General features: G+C 38.3%; 3 protein-coding genes across 3 annotated transcripts; 2 read left to right on the forward strand and 1 right to left on the reverse strand.

Moving 5' to 3' along the window:
* Window positions 1–13,231: 13,231 nt before the first annotated feature.
* On the forward strand, window positions 13,232–13,975 carry LOC150078855 (uncharacterized protein F54H12.2-like). The gene has a single exon (XM_090382861.1). It carries the CDS (start codon window positions 13,232–13,234, stop codon window positions 13,973–13,975), a length of 744 nt encoding a protein of 247 aa, XP_090238987.1.
* Window positions 13,976–14,013: 38 nt separating this feature from the next.
* Window positions 14,014–14,517, forward strand: LOC150078856 (uncharacterized protein F54H12.2-like). Its single transcript, XM_090382862.1, has one exon. The coding sequence runs from the start codon at window positions 14,014–14,016 to the stop codon at window positions 14,515–14,517; it is 504 nt and encodes a 167-aa protein (XP_090238988.1).
* Window positions 14,518–17,018: 2,501 nt separating this feature from the next.
* On the reverse strand, window positions 17,019–19,499 carry LOC150078857 (uncharacterized). The gene has a single exon (XM_090382863.1). The coding sequence runs from the start codon at window positions 19,497–19,499 to the stop codon at window positions 17,019–17,021; it is 2,481 nt and encodes an 826-aa protein (XP_090238989.1).
* Between the last annotated feature and the right edge of the window lie 3,310 nt (window positions 19,500–22,809).

Consider the following 22,809-nt stretch of genomic DNA (forward strand, 5'->3'; position numbering starts at 1 on the left):
TGGGGAGTAATTTCTACTGTCAACCCACCAAATGTTGTTTTTAACAGCCGCTCAGAATGTTTTGACGTGGCTGTTTCTATCAGAAGGTCTCCGGATTGCAGTCTTTTAACCATTTTTGGTGATCCAGCAATTGACTCCAAGATTTTCTGAATTAAGAATGGTGATAAGCTACCCACAGGTTGGGCAGATAGGGAATGAATCACCAGGAAGTTTGGAGAATTGTCATGACATTCTGCTTCTCTTCGCAGTATTTTAGGTTGACTTGTGTCATGGACAGTGCAGAATCTTCTGCTCTTGAGCTCAAAGGGATAATGATTTTTATCCATGACCGCTCCTTTTGGCCCTGGGGGTTTGCCTTTACCACCCAGGTTACCAGCCCCACCATGGGGAGGCAGGAGCAGTGCCGCTTGGTGGCCAAGCATAGAGTTAGAAAGTTAGTATGGCTAACTAAATTAAAGAAAAAGGTACTTGCCTTCTGGGCTCTCTTAGTGTTTTTAAGTAGAGCTACTTAACAGAAAGTTTTTTCTACGAGAAAAACAAGGAAAATTCTACGAGAAAAACAAGGAAAACTCTGTCACTTGGAGGAAAAAAGGCTTTATAAACACGCAAGAATCGCTTGGACATGGAAACGCTTGGCACCCGGGGGCCATCAAGGTATGAACTTTATGTCTTCCTTGGTCCAACAAGTGTGCGAAAAACTGAACATTCATCAGCTTCACACATCTTCTTTTCACCCCCAGTGCAATGCTAAAGTTGAACATTTGAATCATACTCTAGGAAATATACTGTCCCATGTTGTCATTAGGTATTAGGTATGTTCGGGGTCTGATGGCACCTGGGATTTCTCCCATATCCATGTATGTTCTCTATATCGGACAAGCCAGAGATTTAAAAGTGTGTAGGACATGTACTATGTAGTTTGTTTTGCCGATTGTTCATCCAGCCTGTTAGCTGCTGGACCCCTAGTGAGACCCGACATTACCAATACCCGCCACGGGGAGGCCGGCCGGGTGTTGCCAATATTTGTACTCTGGAGGGTCTTGTCCATGATGTCTATGTGATGCAAAGAATTACTGGTAGACAGATGGTGGAGTTGGTCAGTTAAATTGACCCAAGAAAACAAACACTTACACTATCCAATTCAAAACCGATGTTAAATGCCATAATGAAAATTTATGTTTATTTGCTCGAACTATTACAGCCTGTAAAGACATTGAATTTTGTTTGGAAGACCCAGCGCTACAGATGAACCATCCAAACTTTTCAAAAGTTACACACATATCAAGTTACTCCTCTGGTCAGTTGCCATGGTCAGAGTGGGTTCATTAATTAATAGAGGGAAGTGTCATTTCCTGGATCAAAATACCTATTATACTTGTATATATGGCTTTATTGGGAACTTTTGTGGTTTCTTGATGCATGGCATGCTTTTGTAAATAAATCAAAGGTTTTTTTAAAAAAAAGAAGAATGAAAGGGTGAAGAAAGTGTTTTCTATGATGAGAGATGGGGGAAAAAGAAAGAGTGATTGAGAAGTGAAGATGAAAAGTACAAGTATCATAAGAGAACTTTTTTTTTCTCTCTTGAAATGAGTAAATGAAGCAAATCTTTCGTCTGAAACTAAGACTCGAGAGAAGGAGTGAGTGAATGGATTATTTTTCTTTATCTCTTTATGCTTATTTTTTTTGTTGCTGTCTTCCCACCTGCAGTTACGTCATTATGCTCCCTTTTCATGAGACTATGGGCCTGTCTCAGCAACATGGTATGACAACTTGTGGGGGGACTCAACTAGCCTTCCCCCTTCCAAAAGCACAAATCAGGAGCGCCTTGGGGCAGACTCACTGGTGATCCCCCCGGACACTTACTGATCGCCATCGTAGATGCCGAGCACTGGGACCGCAACCATCGAAGAGGTTACGAAGGGATGACTCCCACCTGGGAAGGCGTCTTCCCCGTGAGGCACCAGAACAGTACACCAGTGACCAACCGACCCTCATCAGATGTTCTTCGCAGGAGTTTGCCACAACTAGATGTCCCTATAGAGCCCTGGTAGTCCCTTTTGCCAATTGGGTTTTGGTGGAGGTCCGTTTTGTAAGGGATGCAGTAGGTTCGTTGGCGCCAGAAGAGCTGGCAATTATCTCTTTTGATTGCCAGAATATGGCCTGCCTCCTAAAACCTGGCTCATTCTCTTCCCCACATTTCGGGTTATGGGCCAATCCATTAATAAAACCCTACCAAGTATTCACAGATGGAAGGGTGAAGTCAAGATGTCTGCAAGAGGCCCTTCCCTTTAAAACTGTGATCAATATTAGGGAATTTGAATGTCCTCCTATTAATAGTCTGCCATCCGTAAGGGATCATCCTTTCAAATGTCCATGGAACCACTGGACAGGTACTGCACCATCCATGCAGTGGGGGTCCTAGCACAATGGGTAGAATTTGAAGGTATAGTCAACATTAGACTTGTCTTAACACCAGAATGGTGGGAGTAAAAGGCTCAATGTATTGTACTCAGTATATTATTACCATGTAACCAGTTTATCCTATATACTATTATCTTGTAACCATATGTTATTTACCTTGTTGTTTGTATCTATATATATATCTTTAGATAGTAATATAAAAATTATAAAATATATATTTATGAAAAAATAAAAAAGAAAGTTTTTATTTTATGTAGGCTAGAATATAGTTAAAATTCAGATATTACTAATGTATGTTATATAAGAAATTGTATACTGATCATCATATTCATATATTTGAGATGACATTCCTTATGTTTATCTTAGACAGTAATATATCATCTGTCAGGAATGACTATTAGAACCTTGGTGATCATGATTATATGAATTACACTGTTATCAATTAACCATGTGCCAGGTCAAATATACTTACTCTTTTATCATGGCTTAATAATTTTTTGTTATATGTTTGTTGTATAGCTAAACCCTAATCATATATTTCAGGGAATAGCTAACTTGCCTTGTATTTATCATAGTATATAGTCATACCTGTTAAATAACCTTATATGTATTGTGTATTGCTTTAGATATCTGTTACTAACTTCAATTGTGTCAGTAGTGGATATTATTCTTGATGTGTAATTTGTGACCTTTTGAGAACAAAAAGACATTGATACTCTATAAACACTGGACATGTGGTAAACTAAATACTACACCTACCAAAAAAAACTATATATAGGTGCTTCTCCTGTTAGTTTTGTCGAAGGTCTTGGTGATACTATCTGTTTTTCCGACTAAGGTAAGATTGTTAGACGTTAATTATACACAGAGCTATCATTGTTAATTCCAAAATGACTCAGAAGATATTGAAAATGGTTGTGTAAAACGTTATTTCCTTTTGGGTATTGTTATCACAGTAAGGAGTATTCCCATTTTGTAAGAGGAGAGATGTTGGTGTCTACTTCCCCCCCCCCCCCCCTTTTACTGGAAGATTTCATGTTCCCTGATTACTTCATAGAAACTCATAAATTTTGAGCGTAGGATGGAGGTGTATGAAAAATATTTTCATTTTTAGTTTCTTTCCTTGCCCTTAAGAGGTATAACGCTAGTTTTATGAGCTGGTAAAAGAACCATTATTTTGTGGTACACTTGAATCTCATTCTAAGGAAAGGTTTTTTAGTAAAATCACAATGCGGTCCTTGATGTTGCAGGCTTACTCATCGTCCAGCTGAGTAAGTTTCCAGAACAGAGGATCTTTGTCCTAACCTAACCTAATCTAACTAACGAAACCCAGGTTTTCTGGATACACATGGTAGCCTGTAGTCTTGCTGAGAGCCGAGTAATCCACGAGTACGTTGATGGCAAGCACACAATATGACAGAAAAACTCTTTGGAACAATAGCTTGTCCTCTGCATACTGTTTGGGAACCGCCATATTTTTGACACTTGAAGCATCTTATTGGATTGGCGATGTATGGCATTACCTGGCAATTCAGGTACCCGGCTTTGACTGATGATGGTAGAGTTGGAGTACTGAAAGTAAGTATGATAGTGCGGGTTGGAATGAGGTTTCCATCCTTTTTAATAAGGATTCTTTTGGCATCTATGACATTCTGGTTTTGTAGCTCTTGCACGATTTCTTCTTCAGAGCTGTTTAGGAGGTCCCATTCTGCAATAACCCCTTTAGATGAGTTTAAAGTGGCATGTGGAGTGACTTTGATGGGAATCCCTCCAAAAGTTTGGTTTCAAGAAGAAGCTCAGAATGTTGATGATTTGTCGTTTCTATCAGTAGGTCGCCTGATTTCAAGCGGCGAACCATTTTTGGTGGACCAGCTATATGTTCTAGACACCTTTGTATAACAAAGGGAGAAAATTTACTAACTGGTTGGTCTGATAGAGAATGAAAAATTAGAAAGAGTGGTTTGGGTCACATCTTTCTTTTATCTTTGGGCAGTAGATGGATTAGGATCATCTTGCTGCCGATTATGATCAGTTTGCTCGATAATTCCAGGAGAGGCCTTATTTGTCAAGTCCATTGTTGCTCCTTTTAGCCCTGAAAGGATTATTTTTTCTTTCAGGTTTCCGGCCCTACAACGGGGAGGAAGGAGCAGTGCCACCTAGTGACCAAGCGGCTGGAGGATTAGTTTGTTAGTGAGAAAATGGATAAATATTCTAAAAAAGAAAGGTGATTTTCCTTCCTGGGTTCTACTTAAAATCTGCTAAGTGAAGAACCACTTAAGAGAGTGGCATAAGATTGTGGCTAGAAATGAAACAGAACACAATCATATGGAAAGATCACTTTAGAATTCGCTTAAGAAAAATCGCTTGGTCCCTACCGCTTGGCACTTGGGGCCAGGAAACTCATTTATGCTGATGTTGTTTGGTACTGTTGTTGGTGTTTTTTTTGGCGGAAGAGCTACTTGGGCCATATTGTGCTTGTTCCTGTGGAGAGATTGTATGGATTAATAAAAAGAGTTCATATGAGCATAAATATATTAATCCGTTTATTAATATAAACGGAGTTTATTAATGGAAAAACTCAGGTAAATTGGAGTTGTCCCCAATAATATGTCTCGGAATGATGTGGTTCTGGCATACTGATAGTGAGTGCACTCAATAAGAATATGCTTTACGGTTAGTGTTGAATCACAGTGGCAGCACAGTGGTGGATTATTTCCTCACAATAAATAGTGATATGGAAGATGGGTATGACCTGTACATGCTCTGGTAAGCACAACCTCTTCGTGTCTGTTTGAGCGGAAACTAGATTTCCATAGCTGTGGATTCTGTTTTATATTTCGTAACTTGTTATTTACCTGATTATGCCAAATTTCTCTCCATTTTTCATTGCAAATTTGGCGTATGATTGATTTATAGTCTGTGTAAGGGATCTGGATGTGTTATTATTAGTGGAATTTCTTGCTACTTTATCTGCACTCTCATTATGAAATTCTTTGAGTTCTTATTTCAATTATCAATGGATGTGGAGAGCGAGAATTGCCTTGGAAGGTTGTCACTGCACTTAAAGAGTGTATAGATTTTATTCTTCGGAGTGAAATCATGAGCAAGTAAGGTCAAACTCATCATAATGGCATAGAGGTCTGCAGTGAAAATGCTGCATTATTGTGGTAATCAAACAGAGTTGACGTTGGTAGCACAACAGCTGTGTTACTTTTGGAGCCATAAGTATAAATTTGCAGGGTCTCAGCTTTTGTCAAAAAGTGAGCTGCATGTAGTTTCTGAATGGTTGGATTGTTCAGGGAGTGTTCCCCCCAACTGTTACGAGTAGTATGAATCCCACCTTTCTCTTTTCGGATAAATTAAATCCTTAGTAATTGATAAATTCAGTATTAATCTGGTTTCCCTAATTGCTGATATTTATTTTTGATTGTGTCGAAATTCATAAAAATTGTAATACCATCAACAAGGACGGAAACCAGTAAAATCAAACAAATATTATTCGAAATTAGAACTAAAATATTAAATATCTTCTAAAGACCCAGCCCACTGGTAACTTTGTTTAGGAGAAAGCCATGTACAGTACAGTTCAGCTATAAGAACTTCCGTTGAAAGGTCACATAGGTCATGGGATAAAGTGTCTTCTCTTGTAAACACACGAGCGTTCCAAGGCAATTCTCGCTTGCCCAAAAATGGTCAAAAGTAACACCCGTGTCAGTAGCCATGACATACTTAGGGTTGGCTGCTCGTTCAGTGGTCCAGAAGAAGAGTCAACAGATTCTTTGACCATGACATGGTACAAGGACCACCTAAGATTTTGGCCTTGGAATTAGAACATCCAATGATACAAGCGATGGAAAGATACACAAAAGATTTGACCCTGAATATAAAATCGAAGGAGAGAAAAAGAAGAAGTTAGGGAGAAGAAGTAAAAGTGTTGGCATTGTTGTTGTTAAGTGAGAAACAGATAGTATAGTATTAGTAAGAAGAATTGGAAAATAGTTCGACTTAGAAGATTAAAAGAGTCGCGACTTTTGTCTATAGTGAAAACGCTATCTAGTAAGAACTGTGCCAGTGAAAATCATATTTAAGGAGCGAAGTAACTTTCCAGCAGCAGAATCAAGCAGAGGGAAGCGTCCTGAGAAGGAGAAATCTCGATCGAAACAAAGGAAAGATTCAGGAAAACGGTAAGCTGAAATGTTTCATCATGTATGTATGAGAACGAGAGATAGTTTAAATGGAATATTACAGTGATGCAGTTTTAAAAGACGATTCCTTTCTAAGTTGATTTCTCTCTATGTTTTATATATGTTACACATGAATTGTATTACATGTCCAGAAGAAGAGTCAACAGATTCTTTGACCATGACATGGTACAAGGACCACCTACGATTTTGGCCTTGGAATTAAACATCCAATGAGACAAGCGATGGAAAGATACACAAAAGATTTGACCCTGAATATAAAATCAAAGGAGAGAAAAAGAAGAAGTTAGGGAGAAGAAGTAAAAGTGTTGGCATTGTTGTTGTTAAGTGAGAAACAGATAGTATAGTATTAGTAAGAAGAATTGGAAAATAGTTCGACTTAGAAGATTAAAAGAGTCGCGACTTTTGTCTATAGTGAAAATGCTATCTAGTAAGAATTGTGCCGGTGAAAATCATATTGAAGGAGCCAAGTAACTTTCCAGCAGCAGAATCAAGCAGAGGGAAGCGTCCTGAGAAGGAGAAATCTCGATCGAAACAAAGGAAAGATTCAGGAAAACGGTAAGCTGAAATGTTTCATCATGTATGTATGAGAACGAGAGATAGTTTAAATGGAATATTATGGTGACGCAGTTTTAAAAGATGATTCCTTTCTAAGTTGATTTCTCTCTATGTTTTATATATGTTACACATTAATTGTATTACATGTCGCGGCACAACAGTATAGGTACCATGAATATTAACTGGTTAACATAAAGGTCTGATATTCTAATGTATGTACTTAAAATACGAAAAGTCTTAAATGTTAACTGTTTTAAAATTAAACAGAGGAGAAAAGGGTGAAAAAGATGTTGGTACCCAGTTGATATTTAACAAGGGCAAATAGCCAAATATATATATATATGTTTATGGATAGTATAGATTGTTGTATTAATTGCATGGCCCGTGTAAGAGAAATATAATTATAATGAATCATGGTAATGTTAAAGCAGTGTAATACTAAAATTTTAATACTAAAAACAAATGATAATAATTTTCAATTTTAATAAGATGAATGTTATAAGAGTGAGAATGAGCTATATATGTGTATTTTCCTTTGTAATGTGTTTTTTTTATATATTGTAATAAATGATTGTTTTGTTACCAATACTGCCTCGTTGCTGCCTTCAGATCACATTAGTAATCACCTGGGGTTGATTAAGTTCAATTAAAAACTATTGCACTAAGGAAGGAGGGTAATTTCATTAAATTCATTAATTTAATTAAATCCTTTCTTAGGTACACAACACAAAACGGGTTCAAACCATGATATAATTTGGATAGATGGGTCATCCAATCTCACCTATTATATTTTGGTATACGAAACCCAGTCCTAAACAAAGCCACAAGGCACACAGATAAAGCCATAACTATGTTGTGTGGAGGTTACTAATTAAGGAGAAAAATTTAATCATGCAAATACAACTTAATGACAGCCTTTTGTAATAGAAGACACTATTATTTCCCCTGACAAAAAGGGTTGCCGCGATTGTATTTTACTTAACTTACAAATACATAATTTTACTTCCACTTCCATCATATCAATCCGCCACACTACATCACCCAAAAAGACCTCCAACACAACGTCAGTAGTAATCATCACATGAAGGTATACACACTTTCCATGGAGGTTGTACAATTTCTCTGTCTCGATGTGAATTGGTTAATTGCATATTCCACTACTGAAACAGTTCTCGTAGAGGGATACCTGTAGGTTTGTTTTCAAGAGGCTTATTTCTGAAAAGGTTTATCCATTGTGGATCATACAGGTATGACCAGATAGGATGGGATGGAAAGCTATATATTTTAACTGCATAATTCAGGAGCAGCATCTTTCTCTGAAGGTGGAGTGGAGGTTCATTGGCCTCTATATATAAGCTTTGCACCGGCGAAGTCGTGAATGCCCCAAGAGCAATCCTGGGCACACTATGTTGTATTGTGTTGAGACAGGCTAACAGTCTTTCAGGCAGAGTCATAAACAGGAGCACCATAATCTAATCGAGATGTGATTAAGGCCTGGTATAGGTTTTTTTTTGGTAGTTGCTGGCGTATTGGCTTCTGTGGCCATAACCTCCCAAGGTTTTTTGTAGTACTTTGATCCAAGCCCGAGGCGGGATTAGAACCCACGACCTTTGGGTTGCCAGGCAAGCACTTTACCCACCCGGCTAGCCTGGTCGGCCTGGTATAGGTGGAGTAGAGTATTGCGATCAGCTCCCCATGTCATAAATGACTTTAAGTATATTCAGCTTTTTCATACAGACAGTTGATATTTGTAGTATGTGGAATGTCAGTTTAGTGTCAAGGGTCATGCCCAAGAATCGGATATTGCTGGTAATCGGTATCGGTTGATTTCCCAGTGATAATTCAGGTTCTGGATGTAGTTGGCGTTTTTTACAAAAGTGAATGGCTGCAGTTTTGATTGCTGATAGACGATAACCATTACGTGAAGTCCATGACACTATTTTGTTTATTGCAAGCTGCAGATGTTGTTCAATGGAATACATATTCTGTGAATGGCAAGATATTGCAAGATCATCAACATAAGGAAGGCCCATGGTGTCCTATTGATGATCTATCGAACCTTTGCAAGTAGAGATAGGGACGTGATAATCCCATTATATAAGGCTTATGTTAGACCACACTTGGAACACTGTGTTCAAGTATGGAGACTGCACCTAAAGAAAGACATCGAGCTTCTTGAAAGGGTGCAAAGAAGGGTAACTCGCCTGGTGAGATCGGCAAAAGGGCGTCTTTATGAAGAAAGACTTCGAATATGTGGGTTGCAGAGTTTGGAAACTAGACGCTGTAGAGATTTGATTGAGGTGTTTAAGGCTCTGAGAGGCATAATGAATGAGGACAAAATTTTCAAGATTATAAATGATGGTAGAACTAGGGGACATAATTCAAGTTACAGGGGGAAATGTTTAGATTGGACTGCAGGAAGTTTTATTTTAGCCAGCGAGTTATAAATTACTGGAATAAGTTGCCTTCATGGGTGGTAGAGGCCAACAGTTTGGGGAAATTCAAAGGTCATCTGGATAGTACTTTCGGGTAAGGGAAGCGCATAGGATGATAGGTTTAATTTCCTTTTATTTTATTTTTTTTTTTTGTTTTTATCATTGTTTTGTTCGGATTTTTTTTTTGTTTTTATAACCAGACGAACATGTGCAAAGTGTACCACAGGGATAGGAGGCCATAAGTCGCTGAAAGAGAATGCGAACATTACGGGGTGTATTTTTCGTTAATGCCCCCCCCCCCACCGATTACACAATTCTGTGCGGTTGCCGATGTTTTAATGTTATTTACCCAAATCCCATACTAATTCGTCATTGGATTACTTGTTTTAAAAAACATTCAGTGCCATGTATGAGCAAAATAAGAACTAAATATTTTTCCTCTCAGCTCAAGAACCAATCACAGAGCAGGACGGGTCCTAGCAACCCACGACTGAACAGACTGCTTTATTACCCCCTATAAAACGCCTAGGACAAAACTGTTCTTACACCTGTGTTACATGTTTTACCAGTCTTACTTTACTTGTGTAACTACTTACTTGTTTAATGCCTTTTCCCTGGCTTCCTTTTGCAGGGAAATTCTTGGAAAAAATTACCCTACATAGTAGGGTAATTTTTTCCAAGAATTTCCCTACATTGAAATTACTTAATATGGATAAGTGTTGCAGTAAGCCCCTGCACTGCCTGTGTTGAAATAAAAAACTTAAACTTTGGGCAAAATTTCCATTGAAATACATGTGTTTCTAATTTAAGGTTATATAATGGATTCTGCTTAACTGGGACACCAGTTAATCGGAACAGCCGCTTAACTGGAGCAACTCACTGCTTAAATGGGGCAATGCAGGTCGTGATTGAACAATAAACTATATGCAGATGGTGCACACGCTCGTAACAAAAAGATCATGTGGCCAGCAGCCAAGTCAGTTATTGAGAAATCGTGCTGTAGAGTGGTTGTTTTACGTTTTTGTGTCATGATAATCGGATTCTGAAGATTATTTTGCTTGCAGTTGTTTACGATCACACTAGGTACATACGTATACATCTTGTGGGTTAGCATAGATTAAAAACTGTACCACAGTGCACTGATTTTGTTTTATTTTTCCCTTTTTTTTCAGTATATTTAAGACCTCCTGTCAAGATACCATGTAAAGATTTGTCGCTTTCAGAAAAAATCGCTATTCACGACAAGGTAAAAATACAACCTCCTAACATCAGTCATCATCAGCTAGCAAAGATAAACTTAGAGAAGAGTGGACATTGCATGTGGGTTTAAAGAAAACATCTAATCAATGGTTTTCCACTGTAACCTACACGAGGTGTGCATGCAAGCAGCCCAATGCTAAAAACTAAGTCAGAAGAGTTGGCCAAAAAGCTAGGTCACGTAAATTTACAAGCAACAGATGGTTGGTTGTCTCGAAGGAAATGTAGAATGACATTAGTTACAAAAAAGCACATTGCAAGAAGGACAGTGTTGATGCTACGAGTACTGAGCAATGGAAATCTGAAAAACTGCCAGAGTTGCTTAAAAAAGGCGATGACATTTACAATGCTGATGAACCAGGCAAGTGTCACTATGCATAATGAAGAAACAGTTTATGCTAAATTATATAGACCCCGTCCAAAAGTTTCGGAACCCAAGTTTAAAATCGGTGACCATGTTGTTCTTAGTGATGATAGCCATAATTTTCGAAAAGCGTTCAGAGGGAATTGGTCTGAGGAGGTGTTTTTCATAGCTCAAGTAATCAAAAGGCACCCTGTAGTATATAAGGTTAAAGTGAGAGATGGTGAGGTGATAGAAGGTACATTTTATGAACATCAGCTACAGAGAGTCAGTTTTGATAACGAGGTACCAGAAAACGTGTATCTGATTGAAAAAGTACTTGGGAAGCGTACAGTGCGTGGCCAGAGACAGTTACTTGTGAAGTGGCTTGGATACCCTGCATCCTACAATTCTTGGGTATGAAGCAAAGATGTTTTACCTAACCCTACCAAGTAATGCAAGTATGGACATGTATCCCGATAACACCTAATCACGTTTCAAAGTTCAATTACCCCGGGAAATTAATCTGAGTGGGAAGTGGGTGGTGGCACTTTCTGAAATCCATCTACCAGGAGTGTGGAACAATATCACAAAAGGATACGATGAATTTCATGTACTTCGCGATGATTATGACTCTGAACAAATTTTACATGTGCTTTCTTTAAAGTATAAAGATTATCAACATCTTTTAGATGAGTTAAACAGTGTTCATCCCCTTATTTCATTTACAATACACACAAAGACTGTTGCAAAATATCAATTTTCAGTAAATGTGCATGGAAAAGGTAAAATACAATTGCCCGAGAAACTAGTAAAATTATTTGGACTTCAAAAAGCAGGTGTACGGGGGAAAGGCTGCCGTGTATTTACAGATACATCTGTTGGTGAGAGTGTATTACCTATCAAAGGTCAAATTTCTTTTGCCCCAAGTGCAAGAGATGTTGTTTTTACTCTTGTTACTGGTGGCAGTTACCAGATGTGTGTGCTTCCACATGGAAACTATAAATCAATCTCTAGTATTCTTGATGCAATGTTGAGCGTCTGCCCGAGTTTAAGTGGAAATGTTAATTCAGACGATACCCTGACTTTACATATAACAGAAAACTTTTCATTAGTGTTTCCACAAGATTCCCCAGGTTTAGGTCTTATGCTTGGCTTACACCAGATTGGTACTAAATTGAGTGGAGCTGTCAGTGGGAAGTACCCTGCAGATATAAAACGGGGTGTCTCAGCGTATTTTGTTTATTCCAACCTGATTCAGGACCAGATAGTAGGCGATACGTGTGCTCCACTGTTACGTGTTGTTCCCTGTATTGAACAGAACACATTTACATACGAAAACCCAGACTATTACCCCCTTTTGAGACACAGGTTTTACACCGTGTCCATCAGTATTTGTACAGACAGCGGACAGTTTCTAGAGTTCAGAAGTGGGAAGACTTTAGTGAAGCTGCATTTTCGTAAAGATGAGTGAATACATTGATTACTACACGGTACAAGCGGGAGGTGGAAATGCATTTGCTGGACAACCTTTGCAGCGTGGGTACAGACTTGGTAGCATTTTTCGTTCAGCATTCTCTTTTCTAACACCACTTTTGAAACCTGCTGCCCGTTTTGTGGGTAAGCTTGTTTTAAGAGCAGGTCAAAACGTGATTGGTGATGTTTAGGAGGGGGTGCCCCTCAAATGATCCTTTATAAACAGAGCATCGGAAGTCGGTCAGTCCATTTCAAACAAGGTTCTGAACCAGAAAGGAAGAGGGAAGAAGAGGAAGTGCAGAGATATTTTTTAAACATGGAGCTTATGATGTCAGAACTAGATCTATTTCAAAAACCGGCTATTAACCTATCTATCGAACGTTCATCTTATGTGACTTTTCAACCACTAGGCAGTGTGGATAGTGGAGGCCCCATCGAATTTTTTATTCCCGGTACTTCAGAAGAATATTTAGATTTTGGAAAAACATTTTGAACCAGAAAGGAAGAGGGAAGAAGAGGAAGTGCAGAGATATTTTTTAAACATGGAGCTTATGATGTCAGAACTAGATCTATTTCAAAAACCGGCTATTAACCTATCTATTGAACGTTCATCTTATGTGACTTTTCAACCACTAGGCAGTGTGGATAGTGGAGGCCCCATCGAATTTTTTATTCCCGGTACTTCAGAAGAATATTTAGATTTTGGAAAAACATTTTTACGTCTGAAAGTTCGTGTTACACATAGTGACGGGAAAGAGATAGATGCCACATCTGTGAGTGTGGTGAACAATTTTTTTCATTCCCTTTTCAGTCAGGTCGATCTGTTTTTACAAGATAAATTAATCAATGCATCAGCAGATACTTATCCCTACAGGGCATATTTAGAAAAACTTCTGAATTACGATCGCGGTGCCAAATGTACCCAATTAACAACAGAACTGTACGTGAAAGATGACGTTGCGTATGTCAGTGAAATGTTCACCAAGACAGAATGTGGGATGTGTAAACGACAGGATTCAATTGCAAAATCAAGGAGTGTGGAACTTCTAGGGCGCCTACATCTGGATTTGTGTCACCAGGCAAGATATATCGTTAATAATGTGTCACTACGTATTCGTCTAGTGCGAAGTAACCCAGAATTCTGTTTATTGGCCGTCACCACAGACATGAAATGCAGAGTTCATATTCAGGAAGCAACCCTCTTCGTGCACAAAGTGAGATTAAATCCTAAAGTTCTGTTAGCCCACTTGACTGTGCTTGAAAAAATCCTATTCACTACCCCATAAACAGGGTGCAAGTCAGCTATTACTCGATTCCTAAAGGTATGAGTGATTCTACAAGAGACAACATCTATCTGGGCGACATTCCTTCTCGATTAGTTATAGGTCTAGTTGCAAGTGAAGCATTCAATGGTTCGTACAGTCGCAATCCATTCAATTTTGCCCACTTCAATTTATGTTATCTGGTAGTGTCAGCTGATGGTATTCAGCATCCAAGTCAACCTCTGACACCTAATTACAAAGAGGGTCATTACACCAGATCATACCTCTCTCTTTTCACATCACTGAACAAGTGGACACGTGATGTGGGTAATGATATTTCCTATAAAGAATACCTAGAAGGTAATGTGTTGTATGGATTTGACCTCTCTCCTGACCATAATGCCGTAGGTGAACACATCAATACTCATAGACGAGGAAGTGTACGTATCGAACTGAAATTTTCTGTTCACCTACCCGAGAACGTTACAGTGGTGTTGTTCGCAGAGTTTGAAAACATCCTTTCAATCACCAGGGATCGCTCGGTACTTCTGGATTATGAACACTGAACAGATTGAACAGATTTTACAGATGGATGTCTACACACAGAAATTTCCATTGGGAGTGTGTGCACGTGATGAACTACCTACACGGATGCTACCAAAACCGTGTCTCCTTGTAGTCAATACAGATCCCTCACATCTACCTGGGCAGCACTGGGTTGCCTTATTTCTACAGGAACAATGTGGCGAATACTTTGACAGCTATGGTCGCAAACCAAAAAAGGACATTGTGAAATTTTTAACTAAACAATGTAAAAAATGGACGTATAATGCTACTGTTATCCAACACAAGTTGTCTATAGCCTGTGGTTTACACTGTATTTATTTCCTTACACACAGGTGTCGTGGCTTAACCATGCACCAGATTGTTAATGTGTTATTCTCCCGATTTGTGGATGAATGATGTTATTGTAACTGTTGACATAACAGAACATTTATTTCTAAATAAAAATAATTTTAAATAAAAAAAGATGTTTTTTTTACTTACATTCGAACCCATTTCAGCTTTCTTGCTCTCAACCGTCTTGGGGAGGGTAGGAAAAAAGATGATTTTTTTCTTTTCTTCACAGGAACATCTTCAACAGGTGGGGGTGGTGGCATTTCTTCCATGTGTACTGATGGTGCAAGCTGTCTTTTTAGACCTAAATAAGTCTGTAAAGTGGTTAAATATTCTCTAACTTTACTTTCAGCATCCAAATCTTTCCTTTGAAGAACAGATGACATTTTGTCATCCAAACTTTCAATTTCTTTCTGCTCTGGGGTGTTTAGCAGTGTGAATTTTTTATACAGCTGATTCATTTCCTTATGAGGGATGTGAGCAATGGTACTATTATGCTACCAAGTAGGGGAAACAAAGCACCACCGTGCTGGTGAATACGTTTTCGCCTTTGTATGAAGGGCACCTGTTTATTTCCTAATAATCTCAAGATTTTCTTTTTCTTGGAGAGCTGTGAATGCTGTTTGCTACTTAGAGGGATATTGCCACAAAGGAGATTTTTACAAATTTCACAAAGAGATGTGATTTGTGCTGGCGTAGTGTGTTTTAAGACAGCTGTGGCTTGTTTTGGAGTGGCTTCAGAAATAAACTTGATGAGGTTTTTGTGCTTTCGGAGTCTAGAAGCCATATGGGTACATAAACAACGTTGGGGGCCTCTTCTGGCAAAATATTACTTCACAGACGGAGCACCTCAGGTGTGTCCTGTTTAAAATCTAGGAGCAAATAAGAATGTGCTCGACTTGTTGCTTCTTTATAAATGTCAATCAGCACACCCGACCGTCCAGGAAAAACTTGTGTGGCAAGATGAGAAAATTGCCGAGAGTCACGTGGGTTTTTGAAAACTATCAAATAGTGTGCATTAAGACTGATAGTTCTAAACTGAGTACCCTGACAAAATAAATTTTGTGTTAGCAGAATCACACTTCGACTCCTGTGATATGACCCTTTTATAAAAATTTCAGCTACTTCGGTATTGTCTTTAGCCTGATGAATTAAATCATCGATAATTAGCAAATTTTCAATACTTGGGTCAAACTGTGGTGGTTTTAACCCGTTTACAAACTCTACTTCTAGGAAACTGCTGAATTTTTGCTGATACTCTGAATAGCAGTACACGATTCTTTTGGGTGGTGGGGTTATTAATAGGTTTCTATTATGAATGAGGGATAATACAAATGTTGTTTTCCCTGACTGGGTTCCCCCAGAGACAATAGATGTAAACGGATGTACAAACATTTTAAAACTGGTTGTTGTGAGCGGGAGGATATATATATGTGTGTGTGTGTGTGTGTGTGTGTGTGTGTGTGTGTGTGTGTGTGTGGATACTGTTGTAGGTGAGAAATCTTTACACACGGAAATAACCATAATTGTAGGTTCGAGTGTCTTCCCCCACCACACGTTTTGTAAATGTGTACCTAAATTTCTTGGTTATGGAAGCTCCCAAGAGACGGCAATTCCACTTGTCGCGACGAACAGCAACGGGGACAGGCACGGAAATATCTGTTGGTTCTCCCATAGCCGCTGAATACATGGATTCTATGTTAATCAATTTGTTAGCATGGGAGTTCAGCATGATCCCCTTGCATTTTGTCACCATCTTATTCTTGTGGGTTCTGTAGGAATATGATTTAGGGCCTGTAGTGACAAACTCGACAATGTAATCACCACTGTCAAGTTCGTTAGTGAGCTCTCCTAAAGAATGCCCAATTGGCGGAGAGTATTCACCCGGTTTTTGTGTGAATATGACACTGTCGGTGTCTGAGTACAAGACACGTTCACAGAGAGAGTCTAGAGCCTCATAAAGCTTCATCCTACCATAGGCAGCAACAAACGAAGCAATAACAGCATTACCTTTCCTGTATGCTGGTTCTTTTCCGGCAACAGGAGCAGATGCAACTAACATTTTTTCTTCTGTAACAAGTCTGGCATCATGAATAATCTTTGTGTTGTCCAGAAAGAGTTCAACAAGATTCTCATACGAGCAAACAACCTGTGTATTCACGCTGTGTCCTCATACCAAGTCTTCCCCATAAAGAATTAAGGCAAACTTCTCTAATGAATGCTTTGCTGGATTTTTCTTAATTTGGTCTACATCTAAAGTGACACCTTCTCTGTTTTTAAATTCCTGAATGTATTCATCCCGATTCTTACCCTCGGGCCAACCTGAAGCTTCTTGTTTCACCTTGAGGAAAGTGTCCATGTACGGCCCGAATAAATTTTCGAATTTTTCAGAAAAATGCCATACTTCATAAAATTGTAGCACTTTGTAACCGTGGGATACTGCAAGGTCAAGTTCAACTGTACACCATGTTCCTGTGAATGATCGATCTGAATGAGAGCACTGCGGTAAACATTCATTAGCACACTGACCACATAGTGGGAAAACGAGCTTACCATTGCTATTGATGGGCAAAACAGGTAACAGAAGCTGATCAGGAGCAACAACACGGGCATGGCAAATGCCAAAGTATGCCCCTGGTGTGTAATCAAAGTTTTCAAGTATTACTTTAGGGTGCCCGCGAGGAAAAACACCATATTTGCACACCCGTGGATAAAGGGAGCAGAAATCAACATAGTCGATTTCTTCACCCTCTTCGACCTTGTGATAAAGTTTATAACAGTCTGTTCTTCCTCCTTTTAAGGCACTCCTAGGTGTCAGACCTTCGAAATGAATGGCCTCATCTGCATGTTGTTTTAGCGTTATATCAGTGTTAACCAATTGGTCAAACTGACACTCCCATATGGAGACCACCTGAAAACCTTGTGACTCTAAATATGCCTCTCTGTCTAATGTTGCTTCATAGAGAGCACCCATTGTAATATTTTGGTGTGACTGTTCTGTGTAGGGCTTATAACATTTTGGACACCCGTGATAATAGCATCCGTTAAATTCATACACCGTTTGTTTATACAAACCATCCACAAAGTATGGGCCAATTTTAACCTCTCCACCTACTCTGCGTGCGTGCTGAATTGTAACATTGTGCTTTTTTTCTAAATAAGTGAGCCATATTAAAGCTTTACGACTCTGTATGTTTTTTCCCTTGTAACCTGCAGGTGGCAAGATGGCCATCGTGTTATGAGGAAGAAATTTTTGAAGGAATACCCTATTGCAAACACCTGCAATGGTAATGTCTTGGTGGAAAGGATCAACACCTGTAGTTTCTAAAAAAAGAGAGCGGAACTTATCACAGGCACCTTTCAGGACCCTTAAGTCATCTTGACAGTAGCAAAGCAGTTCAGATTTCAGATTGTAGGGCTGGTGTGTCTGCTGTTCGTACCATGTTTCAAACTCAGCTAGGGTCTCTTTCCCCATATATTCAGGTTGAAAATACTGTTTAGCTGGTAATGGGCCTTGGTAATCACCGGTCTGTTTGGTGTGAAATATGTAGGGGAAGAAACCCTTTCTGACCTCTGGAAGTTCAAACATGGCAGGTAATTTGCGAAGTGGGAAAGCCAAATAAGAAAAACTGTCAAGAAACACAATATTCAACTGGTCATGATAAATACCAAGGATTTTGGACCCGTCGTACACCACACAGGGTTCATAAGCCTGGCCGTAAAGATACTCAAGGACGAAATAGCCATCGAACCCCTTAAAGTTGTGGGCTAGAACCCTGACATTAGTATATTTTGGTCCGATGGTGCGAATATTCCTACCATCACGTGCACGCTTAACTGTTTCTTTGACAGCAAATAATTCGTTCATAAATTGTGTGACACAATCTTCTCCCCAGAAGACATGTACCTGGCTCCCAAACACAGCCACATGTTGACCCTGCTTTAGAATAGTCTCTGTGTCAAAGTATATAACTGAGATTTTGTCCTTTGGTAGTTCTGGTTTGAGGACAAAACAATATTCGGGTTCATGTTCAACCTTACAGTAGTGACAATAATCCTGTGAACTGCAAACGTGCTCTTTGTTTGATGAAAAGGTGAGCATACATTTGCTGCAGCGAAGGAACTCAGAACATATATTGTTTGTCCTATGTGTTTCCAAACATTCGCAGCCACGAAAATATCTATTGCAGGACTCACACAAGAGAGAGCGCTCTCCACTATAATAGGCTTTCGTCCTACAGCATGTACAGACCTTGGGACATATGTGTGTGGTTAACCTCTCAGCTGTTTTAAAAGTTTTCAAACAATCTGGACAGTAGTATACACCACCGAATAACGCTTTAGGGGATCGCACCAAATCATAATGACTACTCTGATACAGGAGACAGATTTGTTTCTTGGCCTCTGAACCCCTGTAAATAGTGTTAAAGCTGTCTTCGGCAGAAAACACTATAATCTGATATTCGGGGGCCAGATGTTTCTGAAATAAATCCAACTCCTGCAATCCACATTTGATCAGAGGCACTCCGGCAACCTTATGGAGCTTGACAGCTTGAATTTTCTGAGCCCTTTTCTTGTCTTCCCGTACCTGTCTGTACGTTTGCTTGTCATCCTCAAAACCAGAAATACCCACCACAATCGCTCTGGCCATACAAAGATTATCTGAGTTTTTTATATGGATTTCTGATTTTTTCGAAGACAAAAATGCTTCCAAACTGAGTATTGCCCTTGTTTTAACGTTGTTACGACCTCCTCCACGATTTGCAATATTAATTAAAATGATATCAATTTGCAAATCTTCAGCAGGAGAAACTCACGTTTCGACTGCTCCACAGCAAAAAAAACATCAAAAATGTGGTCAAGTGTGAGGTCACCAATTAACATGAAAGGTAAATTTATATTGGTGTCAAGTGTATTGGCCCTCACACACAGTCTAACATCGGAAAAGGTTCCTTCCTGGTTGAGAAGTCTAATAACCTCCTCAAGAACCTCTCTGAAAACTGAAAAAAATGTCCCTTCTGGCAACTGGTCAAGGTCTTTATATTTTGTTGTATATGTTATGAATTTTGTTTTATATTTGTGAGAAATTTTTTCTACGCCAGCACAAATATCATAAAATCTATTAAAAGGGGGAGAAATAGTAACACTCTCACCGTTGTTTGTCCCTTCACTAGCATTATCATCTTCCTGCAACCCCCAGCCTGTTTGATACTCATTACCCTAAAAATTAAAAAAAAAACAGTATTAAATACCAAAAGAATTATTGTAAAAATTAAGCAAAAACCAGTATTAAATAACAAACTAAATCACAAAAGAATTATTTTAAAAAAATCAAGCAAAAAATATTTGGAAAAAAATTACAAAAGAAATGGAAATACATACACACCTGATCCAGAGAAATGGCCACCTCAGGGATTATATCACTGCCTGGTTGGTTGAGAGTCTCCATCTCATTATCCTAAAAACAGAGCTGTATTAAATAACAGTCTAAATCACAAAAGAATTGTTGTAAAAATTTAAGCAAAAAACACACCTTGGCCAGAGAAAACCAAGATTAAAATTGGGGGGATCGTGTACTCTAACAGCCGATATCAGCTCCTTTTCAACATCTGTGGTGATGTCTTCTAAACCCTATTAAAAAGATATTCAGCAAAAGGTTATATTTTTAAAAAATTAAATTCAAATTATTCTTAACTTACAAAAAATTGTGAAATTTATTGGTTGAAAGTATAAAGTATTACCAATAATCCAGCTTTCTTAAAAAACAATAACAATCATTTAATTGGCGGTTTAAGAGAAAATAGTAGGAATAAACTAAAATTAGTCGAATAAATTTACACTTAGCTTAATACTAATTGTTCAGAGATGTTTGTAAAAAAAAACAAATTGGCTGTTTAAAGTTTATAAATAGGAATTTCAAACAATAAGATCGATCCGGAAATACAATTTCCGTTATAAAAATCACCCTTTAGCAATGCTTAGGTGTTTAAAATAAATCTATGTAGCTAATTGTTCAGAGGTATTTGTAAAAAAAAAAAAAAAAAAAATTGAACTGATAACCCACAGAATTTCAATAAACAAGGTTAATTACACACTTGCAGGGCCACGTGCTAATACAATTTAGAGATTAGTTATAATTCCTGGAACGAATAACCAAAGAACAATGCATTCACACGGTTTCAACTAAGCATGAAAACATACATTAACTTCTAAAAATTATATATCTTTCAGTAGCCATAAATGTAAAATAAACTTACTACGTGTTTGGGAACACTTTCATTGTTATCAATAGGATCATATTCACGAACGGCAGAAATTAACTGTTGTTCTACTTCTAGACTTACATCTTCAAAAATCTATAAAAATAAATTTTTGATTAAAGTACAAACCAAATGCTGAAATAACACACAAATTCAGACTTTAGAAATAATACTTACAGTGCTGGATTCCACAATTCCAAGTACAGCCAACATCCACCAAATAAGCACAAGCATGAAAGTAGGCAAAAACTAAATATGCACATTCAGACCCCCAAAGGTGTTTATATAGGTTCTACACCTACCAATCATCAACGAAATGTGCCGTCACGTGTTCTAAAAGCTCTGGTCAATCAACAACGAGATCACGGTCATGTGGTATTAAAGAGTGGGCCAATCATGAACAACGATTATCATCACGTGGTATTAAAGAGCGGGCCAATCATGAACAACGATTATCATCACGTGGTACAAAAGCGCCGGTCAACGTCAACTGACCACAGACAGTTCCAGGAAATGGATCAAGAATCAGCACTCATCGATTTTCAGATGTTTCTAAATTCTGATGGAAATTATTTTATAAAGGAAGTTGCATTTTTTTGACGGTGAAAATTTATTTAGTAATGTAATGTACCCGCCACATGGGTGGAATGAATTACCAAACGCAATTAAGAGACAAAATTGGATTTTTAAAAACTGTCATCAATTACCATGGAATTTTGGTTTCATTCAACAAAAAGATTTAAGGATGTGGTTGGAAATGGTCACTTCAAAGTGTAGTATAATTTATGTGAAAGGAGAAGAAAAGAAACACATTTTGTCAAAATATACCAATGCATCTGTAATTAATTTAGAAAAAATCAGCTGTCCACAAAGAAAGGAAATTCAGCTTGAAACGACCCCTTGTTTATTTGATCACAATACTTATTTTTGCGCTCATATAAACGTGCAATTATTTTTTTATTGGCTACAAAACAAATTAAAATAATGTAAAAAATAAACTATTTAATTAGGAATTATGTTCCAAGAATTATCTCAAAGGACTATGACGTCATAAGACTTGTAATACCGTGCATGTTGAACAAAACCTTTCTCTTTGAATTCCAAGAATCACCCAAAAGGATTATGACATCATAAGACTTGTTAGGCCATGCAAAGGATTTTAATCACGATTGAACATATTTGTATGCACCTGTTTTTGATTGGCTGAAAACTAGGGTGATATTTGGTTTAAAAAGGGTTTATGATCTGTGTTCATTTCAGTTCTCTCTCTAGCCATGGCGTCTAAGTTTTGCTATTACAGTTTCTATCGCCCTGTGTCTTCAAAATGGCTTGTCCGGGTTGGATTTGTAAATTTTAAACCCTGCGTCCAGTTCGAATCCGATTCTAATGTAATTGTTATTAAATGTGAAGAATGGATGCTGCTTCAAAAGAAACTTCCGGAATTTACAAAATATTTGAACCAAAAAGAAGACACCGAATAAGTGAAAATCTGGCAACGGTGTGTGGAAATGGATTTTTGACTATTCGTTGTATAGAGAACAACAGTAGATTAGGTTGGGGTTCTAACCGAGTACGGCTATATGAATTTTGGCGTCAATTTTCGTGCTAGCAGCCGTCTCCGTCGTTTGTTTTGCCGATTCGCTTTTGAGCGTCTGCCGGTGAAGCGAGCCGAGGTTTAGGTTTAGCGGTTGCGCCGAGGCT

This window comes from Mastigoproctus giganteus, chromosome 10, assembly GCF_048544385.1.
Source record: "Mastigoproctus giganteus isolate SK-2022 chromosome 10, ASM4854438v1, whole genome shotgun sequence".
NCBI lineage: Eukaryota > Metazoa > Arthropoda > Arachnida > Uropygi > Thelyphonidae > Mastigoproctus > Mastigoproctus giganteus.